General features: G+C 37.6%; 2 protein-coding genes across 9 annotated transcripts in view; one reads left to right on the forward strand and one right to left on the reverse strand.

Annotated features, from left to right (window-relative positions):
• The first annotated feature begins 165 nt into the window (after positions 1–165).
• On the forward strand, positions 166–21173 carry LOC149315802 (glutathione synthetase-like). Of its 4 annotated transcripts, none has more exons than XM_089514127.1 (14): positions 166–227; positions 4143–4299; positions 5243–5388; positions 7792–7867; positions 8802–8941; positions 9189–9305; positions 9526–9585; positions 11370–11450; positions 12830–12907; positions 14901–14967; positions 16056–16250; positions 17138–17219; positions 18310–18499; positions 18926–21173. In XM_089514127.1, exons 2-14 carry the CDS (start codon positions 4171–4173, stop codon positions 19047–19049), a joined length of 1485 nt encoding a protein of 494 aa, XP_089370253.1. In that variant the 5' UTR covers positions 166–227; positions 4143–4170; the 3' UTR covers positions 19050–21173. The 4 variants fall into 4 exon arrangements, with proteins under 4 accessions (XP_089370253.1, XP_089370252.1, XP_089370249.1 ...); XM_089514126.1 differs by lacking the exon at positions 166–227 and adding an exon at positions 587–977; XM_089514123.1 differs by lacking the exon at positions 166–227 and adding an exon at positions 587–967.
• Positions 21174–22077: 904 nt separating this feature from the next.
• LOC149315803 (acetyl-coenzyme A synthetase, cytoplasmic-like) overlaps positions 22078–23780 on the reverse strand; it is a 62039-nt gene continuing 60336 nt past the window's right edge. For all 5 annotated transcript variants that reach the window (XM_089514122.1, XM_089514121.1, XM_089514120.1 and 2 more), the window contains one exon: positions 22078–23259. In XM_089514122.1, the coding sequence (XP_089370248.1) occupies positions 23132–23259 (128 nt within the window). In that variant the 3' untranslated portion in view covers positions 22078–23131. The remainder of the gene's footprint in view (positions 23260–23780) is intronic.

The raw sequence follows: 23780 nt of genomic DNA on the forward strand, positions 1-23780 counted from the left end.
AGCCAACATGAGAGGAGCAAGGCGGGGCAAAAGAAAAAACACTTTGGGTTTTCATTGGCTCCGTCGCGACCGTTCTCGGATGTGATTGCTCGAGACGCCTGTCAATCAACGCCTCAGCCCGTTGATAGGCTGGAAGGGTAGCCAATGTGTGAGAAGCCACCGGGTTCTTCGGCGCTGAAGAGATCGGCGCGATCAAGGGCTGGGGGCTTTCGCTTGAGTGGCTCCAGGTACCCGGATGTTTAAAAATGGCGGACGGGGGGCAGATCGCCCTCGCCTCCTTCCCTGGCAGATTGGGAGCGAGAAGGGAGCGCTTGCGATCGTTTGTTAGCATTAACTGCTCTTCTTTTACAATCATCGTTTAATTTTATTCATTAATTGCGTCGAGGCTTTGTTTTTTATTACTAGTTGCGTTGTTGTGTGGCTTCAAGGGTCCAAATCACACTTCAGAAGTAATCCAGTTTCAGGCCGCTTTAACTGCCCTGGCTCAGTGCTAGGGAATCCTGGGAAGTGTAGTTTTGTGAGACTTAGCCTTGTCTCTCAGAGAACTCTGATGCCTCCCAGGATTCCCTAGCACTGAGCCAGGGCAGTTAAAGCGGCCTGAAACTGCTTAATCGTTGATGAATTAACCTATTTGTGTTGGAGGCAGGACTCCAGTGACTCAGCGTTTACTTCCTTGTCTCTGACATCTTGAGACCTTTTCTTCTTCTTCCTTACATCCCCAAACACCTTTTGCCTGAACGATTCAAATACAATCCTACAGAAACTAAGGGAAAGTTAAACCTGTCCTTTGGTGACAGTGATTTCATCCAAAGGCATAAGAGACCCCTTTGACAGTCATTTGGGGGGGCTCTCTTTCAGCATTCATTATAGGAATGTACACAGACATCTGTCTTTCTCCCAGCATGCCTTGCAAAGGACTGAGGAAGAGATTTCCCCCCTCGATGCTTACATTTAGAAAAAGCCCCTGGTAAGGAGAGGTAAGTAAGTGGCCTAGCAGCTAAATAGTTCAAAGTCTGTTAAAGAATAACTTGAATAATGTTTGCTTATAGCGCCCTTTCCACCAAATGACAGTTGTCATTGCGGTTGTTACAGGTAAATGGCCGTCTTTGGACACTGCGTCACAGAACATGTGATTGCTGTTACGAATTAAATTGTCAAGAACCATGCCCTTAGGGATTAATTACTCTCTTTCTTGGTACATTAACATGCTTCATATTCATACCTCATTGCTAATGAACCACAGAGGCACAACCCAAGAGGTACAACCGCTATCCGTATTTAGAACTGCGTTAAAAAAATAATTGGAATCGGATAGACTGTTTGAAACAATTCTTATAGCCATACATTATCCCGCCTCCATAAAACTGTTAATCTGTGTAATGTGTACAAACATAGATGTCTCACTGCATTCTGGGAGCCACCCTCACATTGTTGATTTCTGGCTGCAGGTTATGCAGACATAGTCAAGCAGTTGTTACAAAAGGACCCTGTTTATAAACTGATGACCAAGTAGCATTTGCATTGCAGCTTTGTTCACACAAATAAGCAACAGAATGTGAGCTGCGCTTTATATGCATTAGGAGGATAGATGGAAGGAAATACTTTCATAAAGTTAATTCCTAACCTTTGTTGTTGTTCTCAAGGATTTCAATAGAAAATTACACCTTTATAACAAAAGATAGTGATACATATAATTTTTCAGACTTGGAGAAGCTTAGTTCCCAAATAAATGTGAAGTTTGGTAATGGGATTGTGGGGTATCTGTTAATTCTGCTCTTCAGTGATCACAAATATCTAATTTTACCTACAATACTCTTATTTTATCTCTTTTTCAACAGTAGATATTTTCCATGTGTTTCAGTACAATGAACTCAGCACAGCTTCTTTAGGAAAAGAGATGATCTGTGAGCCACAATTCTTAAGAACATGTTTAAGATTATCACAGTCATGGTAGATTGGTAGACAAATTCCTGTTCTTTCAGTTTAAAATGAATTAGTGTGGTAGCACAGAAGAACATGTTTGGGAGTCAGATGTGGGGACTTAAGGTTCGTATCCCTGTTCAACTGTGAAGTTCAAAGTGGCTTTGCATGATTTGCAGCACATGTCTGCATGTTTATTTGGAAGCAAGTTCCCCTAGGTTAAACTGAATAATAATAACATCCCAAATCCACAAGATAGCAATACCTTTATTGGGCCAACCAAAATGCACAAAATACACGTTGCAAACTTTTGGAGCTGCACTGGCTTCTTCATCAGGCAAAGGTGTTAAAAATCATATAGGAGAAAGAAAATTATGACATTGTTAAGAGTCACAGGCCTGCATTTTGTGGAGATGATGTTGTTTTCAGTCAAGATGGCATGGAGATATCCATGAGGTAGGCCACTTCTTCTCCTGTGGTGTTTGGGAGATTAATGGTCATAAAGCCCAGGAAATAAAATTTAAATTCCATTGCTTCCTTTGACATCAGGTTGCCTCCAGGCCACTGTCTCCTTTTATACACAGAGAACATTGAATTTCTCAAGAAGCCTCCATGCTGTTGCATTAGGGAAACCTTTGGTGCTGTTTAGGCAAAACATGCCAATTTTTTTTTAAACAACCTTTGTTGGAGGTAGAAACCTCAAGGAGTAAAGTCCCAGTCTCTTGGCTCCCTCTTAAGGATTTCCCTGCAGTGGCTAAAATGCAGTATCTTCATATCCAGGGGTAGCCATATTGGCCATAAAGTAAAATAGAACACAGGATTCTCACCTTGGTATTTGTTGGGCTAATCTCCTCTGTGGGGGTCTTCTATATAGCACTTAGGATTCTTGAAAAGTAGCATGTGTATGTTTGTACTTTCAGTTGCCTTTCAGGTTACAGTGACCCCACGAATTTCATAGGGTTTTGTTAGACAAGGAATACTGAAATGTCTTCTGCTGAAATACGAGCTGAAGCACTTGACATTCCTTAGCAGTCTCCCTTCCAAGTAGTAACCAGCCCTGACCCTGCTTAGCTTCCAAGATCAGAAAGGATCTGTTATCTTGAGAATATTTAGACCTACAAAGGGGAATGAAACAAATAACTATTCGGGAGTCTGGATATAAGAGTTGAACTGAACCCCTAATTTTCATTACAGTATTTATCTGCCCAAACAATTCCTTACATTTATGGTGATTTTTATATATAATTATATAAATGTGAGAAGTAGTGACGTCCCTAGGGTTGGTGTCACCCAGTGCGGTCACTCATAGTGTCACCCCCCCTCATTGACCTCCTCTTCCCATTTCACACCATACAGTCATTAGTAATTTTTTCTGCACTAATGTTACTCATAAATCATAATTGTCATATACCACTGAAATTTTAGAAATTTTAATTTTAAACAATTCTAGGACCCCTCCTTTCTTCTCCTACTGAGGTTCAGCTCACACCCACCATCTCTAAAAGCATTTTAAAGAGATACAGGCAAATGCCACAATGTTTCCGCCAAAATATAGATGTTTGAGCAGAAGTGGTGTCACCCCCCCTTAGATGTCATCTGGTGGAATCCCCCCCGCCCCCCGTGATGCCACTGTCTAAGCCAGTGATTGCGAACCTTTTAGGACCAAGTGTCCAAATGAAAAGATTTTCCAGCACCAAGTGTTACCTGATGCCGAGGGTGGGACTTCTGCGGTGGAACTTCCACCTTCCAGGGGTGGGACTGCCACCTCCATTCCAGCAGAATTATGCATGAATGTTACAGCGTGGGTCTTAAAAAACTAACCTTTCCCTAGCTGTATTTCCCCAACTGTGTTTTTGTGCTGCTAGTTTTGAATATCTATGCTGTTTAACATGCCTTATGGAATTCTTCACAGTAAGGTTTAACTTATGCATTTAACCTGACAATGCATGTACTCCAACTCAGCACGATCCAGCTATAACACCAGCTGTAACATCATCTAACCAGCTGAACATGTTGAGGGAAGATGATGAAAGATATAATGCAACACATCTAGAAGTTGCCATGTTGGCAGAGCCATATGTTTAAAGCCATATGTTCAGGGCTGTGCCCTAAAAATCAATATCTATCTATCTATCTATCTATCTATCTATCTATCTATCTATGCTTTTAAATATCTTAAGTACATTAAATAAACAATTGTGCTTTTTCCCCATTGTTTTCAGCCTTGTGACTACTTGCATAGTCTTCACAATGACTACTCTTTGGAAAGACATTTTGCGTAATGTCCAGCTTATTCAGTATGTGGCTCCAATTGCCGTGGATGCAGCACTCCTTGAAGGGGTTCTAATGAGAACCAAAGATGACCCAAATGCATCTGATGTAAGCTCAAAACTAAATTTTGTTCCACTAGCAAGAATAAGTCGCAATACTGTGAGGAAAGCCATGGCATAACCAGACTTCTTGGTAACCTCCTAACATTATACTACCATTGCAATGATGTATCTGCATTTATATTCTTCCTTTCCAGGATATAATATGCTCCTAACAACAATAAAATCCACAGACAAAAATATCAACATAAGAAATAATATGAAACCATGTAAAAATGAAATAAGAGCACATAAAAATATTTTAAATGTAGTCCATTTAAACTTCCGGCGAGCCTACCCACCAAACCTGCTGTAAAATTCTCACCTCTGTCAGTACTGTATGTTTTTTTACGGAGAGTCGATCAGCTGTATTGTATTGATAGTAATGTATATATATTTTTATGCTATGTACTTAATATTGTTGAAATATGTTTTTATTGTTGAAATTTGCTGACTGCTGTAATCCCGCCTCGATCTGCAGGGAGAGGCGGGAAATAGAAATAAATTATTATTATAATTATTATTATATAATTTCATTAAAACACAGTTTAAAATGCAGAGCAGCAGAGAAAAGAGATCAAGGCCAAATTCCTGTTTAAACAAAAGCATTTTTTCATGCTACTGAAAGATCAAAAACTACATGTAAAATGTGTGTTCATGTGAAACAATCTGGCAGTGCACAAGTGGTCCAGCATGGCTGTCAGTGTTCTGCAGTACTCCTTGAAATTTGTGCTCCTTTTGGTTAGTCCTGTTTCCTTTATCCTTTTCTTTGGAGCTTCTGTTATTCATGGAAACTGTTCTCCTCTAACCTACGTCAAGTTGCAAATTACTGTAGGTATAGTTCTGCTTGCTCTATATTCATCCTGTATGTGCTGATGGTTTGAATGGGCTTAAACTGAATTGTTATGAGGAGGGAATGAATGGTTGTGACATTGCTGCACTCTTATTAACAGGTGGTGAATTTTGCTCCTTTTACACTGCTCCCATCTGCAGTACCAAGTGATTTGCTTAAGCAAGCCTATTCAGTTCAACAAGACTTTAATCAGCTGGTAGATAAAGTTAGCCAAGATACAGAATTCCTAGAGCGCACTCTTGCCAGGTATGTATTTGTTTAATATAGTACTTGGAATTAAAACTTTCCGTTATTCATGGATATAATTCTTGATTGTACTAGTACTGATCTAATTCCAACTGTCAGTCTGCATTCCTGAATATACGCTGATAAATTACACTTGATTTGTATCTATCTAGTTGTCCATAGATGGTAGGAAAATGAACGCTGTACCTTTTACTTGCCTACTGTTATGTAAACGCACATGGGATTTCCTTCCATATTCCCTCTTGGTGTCCTCAAAAGCTGTGTGAAGTATTAATACATTGGCTGCAATCCTGCATGGCTCAGCATATTATAATAGCTACTCATGCTGGCCTATGCTAGTCTGAGCCATATAACACTCCCCCTCAAGTAACTGAACAGCTTTTGAAGTCACCTGCACAGTCATTTATTGTTTCATGGGGAGCGGGCAAGATCACAGAAGCATTTGGGTACATCCCCATAACTAGACACACATTGATTACAGGAACACTGAGAATTCTGGAGGATCTTAGCACTGATGTCATCATTTCATGTCTGGCTATGGGGAGATGTTTCTGTGATCCTTCCCACTTCCCATGAAGCAGGGAATGGTCATGTGAGAGGCTTCAGAACATGTTCAGTAGTCTGAGTGGGGAGGCTTAGGGCATTTCAGAGGGGTGAACAAGTACCAACCAGAACAGCACCCCAAAAAAGGACATATGCCCCTGTAAGGGAAGGGTAAACATGTACAGTATATTTCCCTAACACAGTACCAGCCACTATATTGTGGCTTTTGAGATTTCATGGCATTTAGACATGCAAAAGGTGATTTTTCCCCTTTTGTTGCTGAATCTGGGTGCTAGGCAAACCCCCATCTGTAGACTTTCTGACTGTCATACAGCTGTTAAAAGCACATGATATCTTTAAGGAAAAATGTAGCACTAAAGGTATTTTTCTATTTACCATAGTACAGGTAAGATGTAATTAACTTGGGTATTTGTACTCCATAACATCTGACTCAGGGTGGGTAGATCATTTCTTGGATACCTAAAATGATGTGAAGTATATTGTGGATATAGTAAAGTCCTTAGGAATGCTATAAATACTTTGTGTAAATATAAAGGGGAATTGTTCTGCTTAATGTTAAATACCTTAAATTAACAATACTTGCCTAAACAAAATACTGTGTGGCCAGAACAAAAACTTAGATAAACTGCTTATTTTATTATTTGTCTCCAGTTTAAATAAGAATGTTGCTCTTCATTGAGAATCACTGACTGTACTGTTGTCATTACTGCTGTTAACTACAAATGGGACTGTTGAATTGACATACTCAAGTCCAATAAACTGGATACAACACTGGCAACATTTTCTAACATTTATTGTATTTCTAACACACTGGGATGATACTTTATAAGAGACTGTTGAAAGATACATTATTCCTGTTTTTCTAATGAAGAGACGATATACTCAAATGCCTGTTTGGTATCTTCTCTTGACGTAGTATCATATAAGTTTTACAAACAAAGAACGAGCTTTATAGTTTTACAAATATTATTCCTTTTAGGAAGTAATTATTTACGTAAATGGTAAAATCTTCTCCAGGAAATTCAAAGTGTATCATATAGTTATTTGGTATAGTCTTATTGCAGTTTCTTACACATAAAGTATCTAAAGTTATCTTGTCTAAAACTCTGAAAGTCAAACAGGCTGCTTCTTGCCTTGTACTTATTAGTCTCTTTTTCCCTTCAGTATAATCATATACATATCTATTCACAAGTTTTATAGAGCTTACTTCAAGTAAGTACTTTCAAGTAGCTTCAAGTGTGGGATTTAGAATTACCTTGTATAGTCCTGGACTGAGTCTCAGATTTATGTGGAAATACGTTCTCTTGATTTCATAGAACAAGTAGTTTTTACACAAAGGCCAGAATCCACTTGGTCTTAAGCTGATAAACATCAAGGTTTGCATTTTTGAATTTATATATTTTTAAAATATTTCCAAGCTGTGGATAGTCGAATCTGTGGATATGGAGGGGCAGCTGCCTGGTGCCACACTTTTCTCTAGGTTGCACAACAACAGCCAGATGACTCTGAGCACAGTTTCTCCCCTGCCCCAACCCAACAGTCAGTAATTGGCAAGGAGGTGCCAAGACAGCTGCATCACCTACTCTCTCAGGCCTTTTGGGTTGCCCCTTCATGGACCTCTGCCAGAATTAATGAAGATTTTAACCAGTACTGTGTGTTTAAGCACTGAATATTGGACTATGTCATTATTAGTGAGGTCACAGCATTGGTGTTTGGCAAGAAGTACTATTTTAATAAGTTTTAGGTAAAATATAATTTTGATAACTACTTTGCTTTGTCGCTGCAAAAGCGAATGCTATCTGACATATGTAATCTTTGTTTCTCTCTTATTCTTCCTAGCACACTCAAAGTGGATGAATTTACTGCTCAGCTTTTTAACATTTACAAGCAAGTTTTGAAAGAAGGAGTGACTCAGGTATCCTGTGAGAGGGCCTCTTACTAAATAGTGAAGGGAGTTTGCATTATTCTGTAATTTACAAGCACTCTCTCCTGTATTGATATATAAATTGTTAATAGGAATTAGAGTTGTAAAATTTCTTGAAATGTTGAAGACATAGAAAAGATTAGCACTCTTTAGAAATTAAAAGTCTTTTTTTTTTACTTTAGGAATATGAAATGGTATATATAACTTGTTTGTGCATAAAATTAACATCTTTGATATATTAAAAGTACAGGTCATTAGGAAAACAATTACAAAATGAGTTTACTTTTTAAATATTTTTTCTTACAAATAATGCTAACAAGTCCTGAATTGTAAGGAATACCAATTTTTGAATAAAAACAGAAGAAACCATCAACACTAGTAAAACAAAGAAAATTATTTTATCTCCACTACTTCCCTATAGTATCAGGCAGACATAATGTACTTATGTCTTAGTAGTTAGAACTGAAAACCAAGAACATGAAATGTATGTCAACATGACCATTGCTACTGCAGCTGGGGTATCTAGAGGGAAGCATTCACTGTTTATTCATTGAGTGGAGGAGCCATTCAGAAAGTGGTGCATCTAAGTGTAGCCCCTAATTGCTTTACCTGGGACAGACCTTATCCACCACCCTCTGCTTGGTATGCCACCGAAAAGCTCTATTTTATTATTTCCAAAACAATTCATCGTGGATAAATGTCCAGTGTTGGTAAACAAATACACTTGATTTGTTGTCTACTGAATTATTGTTGTTAATTGCCATCAAACCAACTTTGATTTATGGTGACCGTGCTGATAAGAGATCTCCAAGTCACCATGTTATTAACAGCCCTTCTCAGGACTTGCAACTCACAATGAATTAGAGAATATCTCTTTTTAGAATGATGGCTGCTACCCCTTATGCCGTCTTTTTCTCATCTTCAGACAGTGTTTTTAGGAATCAATCGCTCTGATTACATGTTTGACTGTGGTACAGGTGGCTTTCCGGCTTTAAAGCAAGTTGAAATAAACACTATTGCTGCCAGCTTTGGAGGTCTCACATCTCGAACGACTGCAGTACATCGGTAAGGCTACCACCTTTATCTGTTATCTGTGGCATTCCAGAACCTACAGTCAAGTATAAAAGATATGTCTTTCATAATGTCATACAAATATGAATTGTGGCTTTTACTGCAAAACGCACAAGAGTAGTAATTTGTTCCCACTTGTGTTTACTTTCCAGGCAAAAGCTTATGTGAATCATTATTTACAATATGCTTTTTGGTTGGTTCTTCAGTCTCTATAACCTGTGTATATTCCTTCTAATCACAGGCACGTGTTGAATGTTTTGGGAAAGACAAAGGAAGCCTCAAAATTACTGTCTAATAATCCATCCAAAGGGATTGCCATAGGGATTGCAAAAGCTTGGGAACTCTATGGCTCAGATAGGTAAGTGAGGAGAACTACCAGAAAATTTACACAGCTGTATGTGTTCTTATCAACATGAAAGTTGCTCCTGAGCATTTATTTATCTAATGTAAACTTCTAGATGAATTAATAAAGAATACATCTGTGCTATTTTCTCTTTATTGTATTTTCTTTCTCATTTAAATTTAACTGTCTTAATTGTGTCTGCATTTCTGTATTTCTGTTGTTACACATTATCCAGAGACAGAGGTCAGCTTTTTGAGACTTACAGAATAATGAGGGAAGCAGAAGATAAGAATAGGTAAATCCAGGAAAAGGATACATGTAGAACGAATATCTGTAGAAACTAGGAGGTAAAAATACGGTATATTTTGTGCTCTTTAATAAACTTCCACTCTGTAAAATCTTTTATGGCAAGAAAGATAGAGACAATAATACTTTTTTTTTAAAGCACAAGTTGGAATGCATTTATTACTAGGATTGGATCTGTAGAGCATATGGAACTGGATGTATTTACTATGGTTTGAGTTAACTGGTCCCCTCGCAGAATATGTTTTGTAATTTTCAATTAGCATACTAAAATATATTGTATACAATAACGATAAAATATGACATACAAATACTCAAAAACAAACAAAACTTTTATTCAAGACATGCTTCAGTAGTGATAGTGTACTATTTCTACTTGCATAGATTTATTCCAGTAAGAAATGTTTTCCAACTTTCTTGAAATCAGAAAGCTATCTTGATTTTTCTTTCCCACATTTGCTACGCATAATAATTTCTAAAGTGGTTAGTAGTATGCAGTCTTATCATGAATTTTTATATAACCAAAGGTCTTTAATTAGTTCACAAAATAGTGGTTAAAACTACATCTACATCTAATTATTAGAATCAACTGGAATAGACCCATTTAATCATTGGAACTTATGTAAGTGTTGATTTATCATATATCTATTAATTCAATGATCTGCTCTAACAATTAGATTTAGGTCATGAAATATAAGAATACAACATAATATAACTTTATAAACTAGGAAAGCTGTAGAAGAAAGACTTCAGTAAAAGATGCAATAGCACTGTAACAGTATTATACTACAGACCTCCTTAATGCTCAGAACAAGGGAATGTGTAGTGCACATCACCAGAAGTGGAGGCTGTACAGTGTGACTGAGCTCCTGATTGCATGTTCACAAAGATAGATTCAGTAATGTCCTAACAGGGCTTAAGTGTTGATTGCTTCAGTTGTTTCCAGAATATTTTCCTCTATTTTGAGGAAAGACAATTGATGCATATATAAGTTTATTCCATGGTATACAAAAGTTTTAAGTTGTCCTTAAAATCCAGAGTTCTTATTATATTATTACGAGATTCGTAGTTCTCAAGCTGGTTCAAAGAGCTATCCTTACAGAGCTTTTAGTCAAATAATATAGTGAAAAGCCTTATGGCTTAGGTGCAGATTACCTGAAAGCCTCTGTCACCCCATATGAGCCTGTTTAAATCTCACAGTCTTTGGGCAGGGGGCTTTCCATTCCACCATCTTCCCAGATTTGTTAGGTGTAGACATGGGAGAGAGCCTTCCCAGTGGCTCCTCCTAGGCTTTGGAACTCCCTCTCTGCTTTCCTTTCACCAGCAGACAAAGATCTTCTTGTTTAAACAGGCCTTCAGCCTTGGCTGACCAGAGTAGAGTGATGTGCAGTTGAGTGTTCTGTTTTTAAAACTTTATGCAAATTTGAAGTACTGTATTTTAATTGTTTTAATTTTTAATGGTTTAAAAGCAGTGTTTTAATTGTGTGGTTTAATGCTTTTTGTACTTTTTGTACAAAAAGTTTTTCTACTTTATATTGTTTTAGATGCTATTGTTTTAATTTATATTTGAGTCCTATTCTGGAGAAAAGCAGAATAAAATCAAATAAATAAATACTTGGACATTCTGAGGCCCCCTTGGCTATGTTCCTTATAAACTTAAGATTGCATTATCAGACACTAATTTGGAAATAATAGCAAGTTTTAAACTGAAATGTATTTTAACATAAGGAAGCTGCTAGAATGCCCATGCTGATACATGTTTTATTTTTGTTTCAGAGCAGTAGTAATGTTCCTGATTGAGGAGACTCAGAGAAATATTTTTGATCAACGCTGTGTAGAAAATGAACTTTGGATGAGGTAATTGTCTCTGCAGCTATTGATAACTTTCAGAGATAGCATACTCTGTTACAGCATAAAAAAGAAAGGAAGGAGGAAAACAGCTCCTTTAAAGACTGAAAGCATGAGCTTTCGTGGATTTCAGAGGGACTGATGAATTTCATGAAAGCTCCTGCTGAAATAAATCACTTAGTCTTAAAGTGTGCTACTTAAATTACTTCCTCCTTTTTCTTTTTTAAGCATATAATACTGAGAGACCTACTTTCTCCAATACTGGATATATAACTGAACCATCAATAGTCTTGTCCTTCATGATGATATAATCTAAAGCCCCTTTTAAAACTGCCCAATTTGATGACCATCGCAAACTATTGTATTCCACCATGCAAAGTAGTAATGTAGTCCTTTTGTCTGTCTTGAATCTCTCATCATTCTGATGCATTAAATGACTGTGAACTTCGTTACTGTGAGAGTGGGTGTAAAACCTTTTACTACCCACTTCCTTCACACCATGTTTAATGTTATACTGCTGTATCTCACAATCTTTGGGCAGGGGGCTTTCTGATACAAGCTGAGCACTGATTTGGGTTAAAATCTACTAAATTTAAGTCCCAAAAATATAATTTATGATTTATACAATATGCAATTTAAAAAAAAGAAATCTCTGTGTTATATAAAATGTGTATGTGTATGTTACTAAGAGCCTAGCAACAGCCTAATTCAAAGCAGACACTTAGTCAGTTCTTTTGACGTTGTTTGGTAACACTTGTAATCTTATTTAAAACATTCCTATCACATCTTTCAGTAGAAAACAGTCAAGGGTTCAAATCCAGTGTTTAGTCCCCTTTGTAATAGACCCATTGAATCAGTGGAAGTCACATGAATTACAAAGTTCCTATTGATACAATGAGTGTATTGTAATTGATACTACATTATATTATAAAATTTAATAAAACTGAACTTAATGAAATATCAATAAAATAGTGAAAACAAAAATTAAGTAAGTCATCTAAATATACTCTTCATATGGCACCTAAAAGCTAGACGACTCAGCTACCAACGTGCATGTTTGAGAGAAAGTTCAGAACTGAGGCACCATTAAAAAGGAGTCATCTCTTATCAATCAAATCTATAAAAGGTGAAGGAACCATTGGAAGTCCTTTGTTAAAAATAATTGAGAAACAGTAGTGCCAAACTATGTAGGATTTATAGATTAAATCAAGTACCTTGAATTGTACCTGGAACGAGTTGGAATCCATCTTTTTAGTCTTGTTTATGTGTGCCAAATACATGCTGCATTTTGAACAAGCTGAGGTATACCGAGTATCTTCAAGGACAGTCCCACATATAACAGAAATCTGGTTTAAAGTGCAGTGACTTTTGTCTGCCATTTCTTAAAGGAATATTCGAGTTATTCGAAGAGGTTTTAAAGATGTATTTGAAAAAGCATCTCTGAACAGTGACAGGAGATTGCACATGTAAGTATTCTCCAGACTTTTGCCAGTGAATTTAATTAAATGCACCAGTCATAGTTTAATGGATGGATCACCTGTGTGAAGCTTTAAGGATGGTTTCATATTTGTGCCATTTTTAGTGTTGGCATCTGTTTCAATACTAACAACAGGCTGAGGAATTAGCAGATGCTTGAGCATGTTCGTTTGTCCACCTTAATACTGTATATACTCAACTATAAGTCAACCTCATGTATAAGTCAAGGCCAGATTTTATGGCCAAAATTATGGATTTTGATATGACCTGTGGATAAGTCGAGGGCAAAACTTAGGAGCATCTAACAAAGGATGTAAAGAACAAAGCAAAGGAGAACAATGCCAAAGAACAATTCCAGCAGGCATAACTGTTCATGCTTATACTAAAGGCTAGATGGATGAGATAACAGAGCTGAGTCAGTGCTTCCAACACAGATTACACTTTTGCCTTTCACCAGGGGATGGTTCCTTTTTAAAAAATAAGAGTTAAAGTACAGTACTTACACTGACCAGTGGGTAAGTTGACTCAAGTTTTTGGGGTCAATTTTTTAACCTTAATTTCTAGACTTATACATGAGTATATACAGTATGTATTAAACTGTTCATTGATTATGTGGCATATTTATGATGAAATGTATGTTTCCTTGTGATTTAAAACAGTTGCATTTAGCCTGTCAAGACATAAATGAAGCTTCTTGTTTTGAAGTTTTAATACCACCATTACATTTTAATTCCTAAATTTCCAGTTGTGCATTTTTGCACTGAACTGAGATCATGGGATGCTTCATAAACTTTATGGACTTTACCAACTTCACTGAAGAATGAGTGAAAGAAGTTAGTATATGTATCCATAATCTGGAGTCCAATTGTTTATTTCAATCCATTAGGTAATAATCTCTATATAGATTTATGTAGTTTTTAGAAAACAGTAACTTGCAGAATCAAAAACAGTAGGAAGATCTGGGCTCAGTTTAAGAAGCGGGAGAGCAACTGATAAAGAGTTTTGTTAGGCAAACACCTTCTTCATACAGTCGGAGAAGAGACTGTACACATCGACAGCATTGGATGGTTAACAAAGCCCCAATAGATTACTTAACAGGCAACAGAAGATGGAGAAGTTCCATTCTTGCAGCAAAAATGAGACCAGGCGCAGACCACAAACTCCTAATATCCAAAATTAGAGTAAAGCTGAAGAAGAACACCAATTCAATCGCCATTCAAAAATATGCTCTGAAGAACATTCCAACAGAATTTAAAGAGAGTGTGAAAAACAGATTTCACACTATTAAGCCTAGTTGATCGGGAACCAGAAGAGCTAAGAGCAGAGGTCAAGGAAACAGTAAAAGAAGAATTCAGAAAGGTGATATCTGTGGCCAAAAAGAAGAAGAAACAATAGATGACAGATGAAACGCTTCAAGCGGTTAAATAAAGATGATAAGTAAAAAAAAAAAAAAGTAAATAGGCAAAAGGGTCAAGCAAGGTTGCCCTATCACCACATATGGCTGTAAGAGGTGGACAGTGAAGAAAGCTGATAGAAAACCACTCATTTGAGATGTGGTGATGGAGAAGAGTGCTGAAAATACTAAGGATGGCCAAGAAGACAAACAAATGGGTTCTAGAACAGATCAGGCCTGAACTCTCCCTGGATGTCAAGACGACAAAGCTGAGGCTGTTGTACTTTGGCCACATTAAAAGGAAAAATGAATCACTAAAAAAGATAATGAGGCTAGGAAAGGTAGACAGCAGTAGAAAGAGAGGAAGACCTCTCCATTAATTGAGGCCAGTTAACAACATTTATATGTTGTAGTCCCTTCTAATAACATTTCAGAAATGCTTCTCAATGCTCTGATAAGTTCAGAAACACATTATAATATCTGCAGAACACACTATATTTTTAATACTAACTGTTTAGAGTGAATTGTGTGGGGAAAATTGCATGAAAGTAGTAGAAAGATGGGTTACTTTTTTGTATTCTTTATTCCAGAGATGGAGAAGAGGTTGCAGTGGTATACTATAGAGAAGGTTACGTTCCAAAGAATTATAATAAACAGGTTAGTACTACTGTCTCACAAACCTAACTGTAAGATACTAACACAGATTATTTGAATATTTGTTTATATACCATCCTCAGTAAAGTTCTAATGTCAGAGCAGTGTACAATTAAAAAAATCATAATCATGCAGGAGCAACTAATTATTATTATTATTTTTAACCTTTATTTATAAAGGGCTGTAAATTTACACAGCGCTATACATACAATCTTTTAATTAGGCGGTTCCCTGCCCTCAGGCAACTAAAACCACAGATGCAACATAGAAGCATTACATATATTTAATTAAAACTATCCTGAGCAGAAATAACTTGACCCCATATTAGTTCACTTCACTAAAAATGTTTCAGTTGCCTAAGTATGTTAAGAATTCTGCAAGAGAGTGGCACTTAGACATCTTTCCCTAGCTTGTTCTAGCCAGTACGTCAGCACTACTGCTGATTGCAAGAGCAGTTACAAGAACAGATATTTATTTGTTATTTATTAGAGTACTTATACCCTGCCCTTCAGCCCTAAAGGCTATCAGAGTGGCTTACAATTATTATTTTTAATTAGATATCTAGCTGATACATGAGAGATGTATGCACCGTGTAGCTGCTTGGGAAATTTACTCCTGAATTTGCACTAATAAAATGTGCTTTAGAGATTTTCCAGTTAATATAGGGAAAAGTTTATTTCCAAACCTTTACAGTAATGCTGACTTGTAACAGGGGGGCTGATGTCTTCTAACTATTGCTTCAGTGCATATTCTGGAAAATATCCACAGAATTTGATGTGTTCCTTTCTGCTCTGAGGTGCAGTGACATACATGTCTGCACTCAAGCATGCTTAACTTATAGCATAAAATTCCACTCTTCCAAGTGATCATGAAGTGGTATGTTCAGCTAGGGGTTTTAGCCTCTCTATTCTGGTTTTATATACATTTCATGGGTTAGTGATTAGAAGGGAGGGAGGCTTTGTCCCACTGCCAGTGAAGAACTGAAAAGCTATTCTATGAGATGACACTTTGGATTGTAGCCAGTGCCACTTTCACACTTGTATATTGCTTTGTCACCACTTAGACTGAGGTTTTTTTTCTTCATCATAAAGAATTGGGAGGCCCGGTTGTTGCTGGAAAAGTCTAGAGCAGTGAAGTGCCCAGATATTGCCACACAGCTTGTTGGGACCAAAAAAGTTCAGCAGGAGCTGAGTCGACCAGGAATGCTAGAAAGATTTCTGCCAAATGAACCAGAAGCAGTTGGTCGATTAAGAGCAACGTTCACAGGGCTGTACTCTCTAGAGATGGTAAGTAGCAGTTACTTACAGTAGCACAGTGGTTCCCAAACTTTAGTGATTCAGATGTTTTGGATTTCAGCTCCCAGAATTCCTGATTATTGGCTTAACTGGCTAGGGCTTCTGAAGTTGAAGTCAACACCTGGAGGACCAAAGTTTGAGTAGCAGTTATCATGGGATTGAGTAGCAGTTATCATAGCCTTGCATTTGATATTATGTTGTTGTTGTGTGCCTTCAAGTCATCTCTGATTTATGGCAACCTGAACAAATCTATCATGGGAATTTCTTGGAAAGATTTGTTTAGAGGAGTTTTGCCATTGCCTTTTCCTGGAGCTGAGAGCATGTGACTTTCCCAAGACCATCTGGTGGGTTTCATGGCCAGTCGGAATCAAATCCTGGTCTCCAGAGTCATTGTCAAATACTCAGACCACTACACCACTCTGGCTCCTTGATTTATATCAAGATGGAATAAAGTAAAAGATCAGAGGGCATGCATTATACAACTTACTATGTTAATAAAGTATCTTCCTCTGCATGTTGAAAGATGATTATGTTTTGAATTTTTTAAACTTCAGTACTTAAACTTAGATTGCCAACCCATTTTACTGTTTTAATATACTCTACATGCTTTTTAAAAGTTTCACTTATTGTTTTAAAACATTGCATTGAATGACTATAACAATAAGCTCCTCCCTGCCCCCCCCCCCGCCCAGCAATTAATACAAGAACCAAGAAATGGGGTTGGGGAATGGCATGGAAATGGCTTAGTGCAGACCTCCTAGTATCATATAAATTATAGCATCCTGAATCATTTTTATTATGTCGAAGAAGCCAAATTTGCCAGTTTGGTATGACTAATGTTACAAATGAGATACCATTTCCTCTCTTTCATCCTGCAGGATGACGAAGGTGATAAGATGGTTGCTATGGCTATTGCTGACCCAGATCGGTTTGTGTTAAAACCACAACGGGAGGGAGGAGGTAACTGATTTTGTTATATAGCATGAACTCAAAGGGATCAACGCAATTGACAAGAACACAGAGATTTTAAACCATGTTCATTATTCTAGAAAAAATGTAATTTGCTTTTTAGAAATAACCTTCCTGCATAACTGAATATCACAAACAAAGTTTATATTTACCATGAGAAGGTGTATATTATTTGGCTGATATATAAAATATTGTGGATATCAACAGTGGTGTAAATCCCACTATTCAATTACTCTAGTAGTTGAATATTTCAACTTGGAACAGAAATACAGAATTGGGCCAAATATGATCATAGAACCATAGCTAAGAAATACCTGAACAGGAGGATCGTTGCTGAGAAGCCTAATCTGATGCCTCTTCTCATAGGAAAATGGTATCTGAATCATCAGAGCAAGTAGCTTGTTGGCCACTTACAGTGGTCAGCAATTTCCTTTCCTTTATATCCTGTACTTTCTGGGTTTGGCTTCAGAGGTCTAACATACAACGTTATTCATCAACTGCTTTGACTTGAGTTCAAAGACATAGCTGTGTTAATCTGGATCAGAATGCAAAGGGATCTCGTAGCACCTCTGAGACTAAGAGGAAGAGGTTGGTACCATAAATTTTCATAAACTTAAGTGTGATGAAGTAGATTTAACTGTACAAAAGCTTATGCTACCAAGTTCTGTCAGTTATGCCCTGTACGGACCAGTCTGACAGGCCGCCCTGGGGGCGGAGTCGGGGCATCACATCCGCATGATGCATGCCCCAACTCCACCCCCCAGGGTGCCTTGATGCTGCGTGCCTTTCCACACAGCATGCAGTGTCATGGCACTCCTATGGCGCTGTGTCCATACAATGCAGTGCCAAAGGAGTGCCATGTAGCCGTGGTGCCGCAGCTATGGCGCTCTTTCCAGGGCGCACAAAGGAACTGGAAAGGCCGGATCAGTTGCCGCGACTCTGATCCGCCCCAGCTAGGAAAGCAGCAGCTGGAGGCTGTCCCTTAGAGGCTGTATTTACAGCCCCTTAGTCCCAAAGATGCTACAAGATCTCTTTGCTTTGACTTGAGTTGGACTTACGGAAACTGCTGCTGTGTTAACAGGGAACAATCTCTATGGTGATGATCTGAAGCAAGCTTTGGAGAAAATTAAAGACAGTCCTGAGAGGACCTCCTACATTCTCATGGACAAAATAAAACCCCTTCCAACACTGAATTACTTATTGAGGGCTCACAGTCCATTGAAAATATCAGAATGTGTGTCTGAATTAGGAATTTTTGGAGTTTACATCAGGTAAGAAATTGGTTTTATTTGCTGGACTTTTCTAATGGGGGGGGGGGGTCTCTCGTGTTCCTTGCAGCTGCAAACAAGTCTACATAGGGACCACCAAACACAATGTTCAAACACGAATCAAGAACACGAGAGACACTGCAGACTGGGTCATTCAACAGTGACAAAATCAGTAAGGCACAACAGGAAAACTGGAGTAACGATTATATCCTTTTTTTGTTAATGAATACTGTAAAAGCCTTTAATGCTAGTACCTGTTGCTGCACAACTCTTAAGCCAAGGTACACCTATAAGGATTGGTGAACTGAGGTTACTGTCCCCAGGACAGGTTACATAGGTGTAGCTCTCAAATGAAAGAATAAGAGGAGCATATCTGATTACGTTATTAAAGTAATGATCATAGTTCTGCTTTGCGTTTTTCTCTTGCAGACATGGTCAGGACCTTGTGATGAACCAGCATGTTGGCCATCTCTTGCGAACAAAAGCAGTAGAACATGCAGATGGTGGAGTAGCAGCTGGAGTAGCTGTTCTAGATACTCCCTATGTGATATGAAATCAGTACCTCAGTAACATCTCCACTGCACTTGGAAATGGATTTTCCCCCTTTTAGGCCTTGATTGCCAAAGGGCAGTGAAGATGAGATTTATACCGGAAGCTCTCCTCTTACATGTAATCCTCAAATACAAATCAGCAGAGTTGCACTGATATTTTTTTAAGTAACTGTACCTTCCTGATCTCAGAGAAAATATATTGAATTACAGTAGATCTTCATTGATATCCTCTTTCTGTTTGGAGCACCTTTGTTAAACATGCCTCTTCTGGATCTTGTGCCCTTTTATTGTGCCGTCATCACAGACAACCTGCTGATGCTCTGATAAAACATTTCCTACAGTATCATAGGACTGCAGATACATCATCAAGTGCTTTGTACCACAAGACTGTATTATTGTGTGAACTTGTTTTTTTACATTTTCAAGGTGTATTTGCATCCTGCTGCAAAGAGGCTGGAAGAGAACTTGTTCTAGACTTCCATGTTTTGCTGCACATCCTGTTTATGTACTTGTCTACAGGGACACAACACTATAAAGTTACTGTGCAGGGTACTTCTTTTAAAGGAAACTTATAGCCACATATATCCTAGTATATGATAAAGGAACACTATTACTTCACCTTTAACTTGAAGTGATTGAAAACTAGACTGTTTTGTGCTATGCTACATTTGATTAATATCTGAAAGTGAACAGCTTCACTACTGAAGAAAGAAACTAAGTGTGCTCATGTTTCAAGAAAACTTTTCAACATGCATATATAAAACAACCCAAATCAATATTGATGTCAAACACACTGTAACAGCAGATGATGGAATTTGATTTGTTTAGCTGACTTTTAAGATAAGAGTGCAGTCATTTCCAGCACCAAGCCATGTGTCATTTTAAGAATAGGCAAGTTGTTTTTCAAATTGTTTTTGGAACAGCAGCTTGCCATGTTGTTATCACACTGATTTAAAAAGATAAAATTCATTTATCTTTGTTGGCTCCAATTTTTTTTAAAAAAATATCAGTCTGTCTCTACACACTGGTGTTTTTCTTGAGCATGGCCTTTGTGGTAAAAATAACAGGATGCTGTACATTGAATGCATGCTTTTAGAGGAGAGATTTAGAAAAGCAACTTGACTTAATTATGAGCACAGTATTATGGACCAAAATGGTGTACCAGAGCATCTTTATTCAAATAGCCTAAATTAATTTTCTAAATAAATACCATTATAAATACTGAAAACCTTTTTTTAAAAAAACTTGGTGCTTATTATTTTTACTTCTTTGCCTGGATAACTGCAGTAACACGCTGCAAAACTTTGATTGATCTAAAGTTGTGTAGAAACAAGATGTAATGTTCAACATATATATTAGTATGTATTCTAAGTCTTATACAGTTACACAACCTGCAGAGATGACTTTACAGCATGATTTGATATGTAACGATTTATTTTCTCCCATGCATCTGTACATTGTATGTCCACCAGATGGCCTCAGCTAACTAAACCTCATGAGACACTGAAGCAGAATTCTAAAGGTAAAGTTTTAATCATGACCATGAAAAATGGTTAAGAAGCTAGAGATTTGAAAGTTTAATTTGACAGACATTTGTCCAAGAATGATCCTATCTCCCCTTAAGAGTTTTTCAGTACTAGTGTATAGGAGGAGTCAACATACTTTCCTTTAACATCCATTTATGTATTTAGCCATTTATTCATTTAGTACAGGTTTCAATTGCATGGCAATTCTAGCCATAGTGTGCATGAGTGAAGATGTTTAGCACAGCTTTGTGGGCAAATGAAAAATCTGAACCTTTATTGTCTAGTAATCATTATACCTAGTCCTGAATTTGAATAAGGACTCCGCATCTTACTGGGAAATCATCCAATTCAATTGTTTGGCGTAAATATACACTTAGGATAGATCAAATGCTGTGTGGCAAATCAACTCTTCTGTAAAAAAAAACCAGTTTCAAAAGGATTAATAAATGGGCTTAGTCCACTAGCTGTTATCTCGCCTTATGACACAGACAATAAAAGAGGCAGGTGCTATAAGATACAATCCAAAGAATATGCATTTGAAAATGAAAATTCAGCCAACTGTTACTGTTTTATAGGTTTTATTTCTTTGATTTGCTTCAATTAAAAACAGATTTCTATCAATTTCTGAACCAATATGTCAGACCAAGATTAAAAATAGGATTTCCTGTTAACAGCACATAGCAAGCCATTGGCCTACATTTAATGCTGTAGGACATTAGGTTAAATATACACCAATGTTGCAGACCTCACACAAGTGCATTTCAAATACTAACAGCAGGTAGGAAATGGGAGATGTATAGTCATGAGACAATGTCTTCAGCATTCTCAGTTTACAGTTAAATGGGCAAAACACCAATGCCAAATGCAATATTCATTTTTTAAAAATTGTTGGTAATGATAAAAGATAAAAAGCTATTTCTGATACAAAAAACTTACAGAGAAGAGGCATCTTCAGGCCAGTAGCACTGAAATACGTGCTACAATTGCATAACTTAACAAACTACTTAGAACAAGAAGCCTGTTCCTGTCATTCATGTTTATTTGGTTGTGGGATCCACCATTACATACATTATGTCCACCTATATCTGATCTGATAATTTTTATTATTTACTGCTGCAATGAACAACAATGCACTAAAGCAGTCTAGTTCATTAACCTTCACAATGATTTAGTGGGTTATGAAGTATGAATATACACTCAGCCCTCCCCATTCACGGACTGCAAACAGGGAAGGACAAACATGCGTGCACAGGAGCACACCATCATTGTAACCAGTGGGGACTCAAATATTTGCATTTTTCCGGATTTGTGGTGGGGTCCAGAACATGTCCCCTGCGAATTGGGAGGGACGCCTGTATAGTCATTGGACTGCGAGAAAGGACACCTCAGCGGAGTAGTCTGTATGCCATTGACACCTTTTCCCCTCCATAAGAACCACAGTTCATTTTTTGTCACACACATATTCCATGATCACATGGAGGACGTAAACTAAGTCTATAAAATATAAACTGAAAAGTGATTTTTATTATTGAAGCCACACTTTTTCTGGCCGCCACAGCCACAGGTGGGAAACAGAACATTCATGTATCCCCTTTTTTATATGACTAAGATAGTTACATAAAGAAGTCAGTAACTTAATTGCTGGATGCCACTTTCCTTTATTATCTATAGCATTCAGTTTTCAACCAACACAAATAAAAATACCTCATCCCTATTTTTAACATATTGGCATTGCACTAAACCGCCAGAGTAAATTAAAAACCTCTCTCTGGACCAGTTTTTCCTCTAGAGAATAGCACATGTGAAAATTCAGCTTTCAATCATGTATAGATACAAAGACATGTTAATAAAGCTGAATCACATGGATATGTGGGGAAATTATCCCCACTAACAGCTATTTCAGCCTAACATACAGTGGAGATAACACACGGAAAAGTAACTTTACACAACTGCATACTGTAATTGGCCATTTCCCCCAAACACTTCCCCATTTCTCATGACATGAAGCCCAAATATTATGCAGACTTTAAAAAAATATAAACTATGATGAATGCTGGATTGCTAAAAGATTTATTCCAGTAATTCTGCCTCAACATGAGGTTTACTGCTCAGTCTATTGGTTCTCAAAACCTTTTGAAGGCTTGTAATGACTGCTCAGAAGCAAAACCATTTTTCATGCCACTATCAATGCATTCTAAACTCTGTCCATTGTTGTACATTGAAATTTTTTTAAAAAAATAAAACAAAATTCATGAAACAAACTCATGAAAATTAAAATATTTCCATTCTGTATGAACCAAATGAGGCTGGAATTTCAAATATGCAATTATCGGTCTACAATACAATGTACACAGTTCTCCAGAGGCACAGACAGCTATATCTACAACATGAGAGGACTGGACCTTGGAGCACCAGTTTCTTCTCTTCATTAATAGCATTTTATATTCAGCTCAGTATAGGGTAGTTCTCCTCTTGAGGAACAAACAGTCATTGTCTGGATGGGGTCATCTTCTCACCAGTTCCTGCACTACTGTTGTTTTTTCCCCAGGATAGTCCAGCTACAGTATCGTCTCACACCTGTTGTTGAAAAGGTGGTTTATAACAGCTGGATCTGCCACAGTTGAGGTATCTCCCAGCTCCCGGTCATTTTTGGCAATCTTTCTTAATACTCGCCGCATAATTTTACCTGCAAAGAAATGGTCACATGACAGCAAATTTCACCTTGGTCATAAGGAAAAATGGATGAAGAGTAACATTAAGGTAATTATGCAGGATTTCAGGACACAGGCAATTTAATACTCTTCACTAAATGAACAAGATTTACTAAAGAGTATGTGCTGCAACATTCTGGACCTGGGAGATATGAGAAATTCTAACTTGAGGATTAATTCTTGCTTGTCTGGATCTTCCACAGGTATAAGATACTGTAAAATGTGGCCAACACCACCAGAGTCAACATGTAAGACAAAAATAACTTTTTATGATCATGAGTTCTACCTGCAGCAAGCTCTAGTGTGTGCTGGAACACAATATGCTCATATTGGCCGGTTACACACCGGCAGTTTAGTGCGTGACGAGCACGCACTAGGGTTACAAAAGGGCGGTGCTTCCGCACTGCCCTAACCCTAGTGCGTGCTCGTCACACACTAAACGGCAGTGGCCCTTCCATACGGCCGCCGCCGTGAGGACGTCACGGCCACGCCGCCT

This window comes from Sceloporus occidentalis, unplaced genomic scaffold (genome assembly GCF_023333645.1).
Source record: "Sceloporus occidentalis isolate IW3139 unplaced genomic scaffold, rSceOcc1.0.p SCAF_3, whole genome shotgun sequence".
Classification (NCBI taxonomy): Eukaryota; Metazoa; Chordata; class Lepidosauria; order Squamata; family Phrynosomatidae; genus Sceloporus; species Sceloporus occidentalis.

Excerpts from the sequence above, each read along its gene's own strand:
- LOC149315802 (XM_089514123.1), top strand. The coding sequence starts at position 873 with ATGTACACAGACATCTGTCTTTCTCCCAGCATGCCTTGCAAAGGACTG. Across the intron at positions 968-4,142 it reads ACATTTAGAAAAAGCCCCTG|CCTTGTGACTACTTGCATAG; the intron begins GTAAGGAGAGGT and ends CATTGTTTTCAG. Across the intron at positions 17,220-18,309 it reads ACCACAACGGGAGGGAGGAG|GGAACAATCTCTATGGTGAT; the intron begins GTAACTGATTTT and ends CTGTGTTAACAG.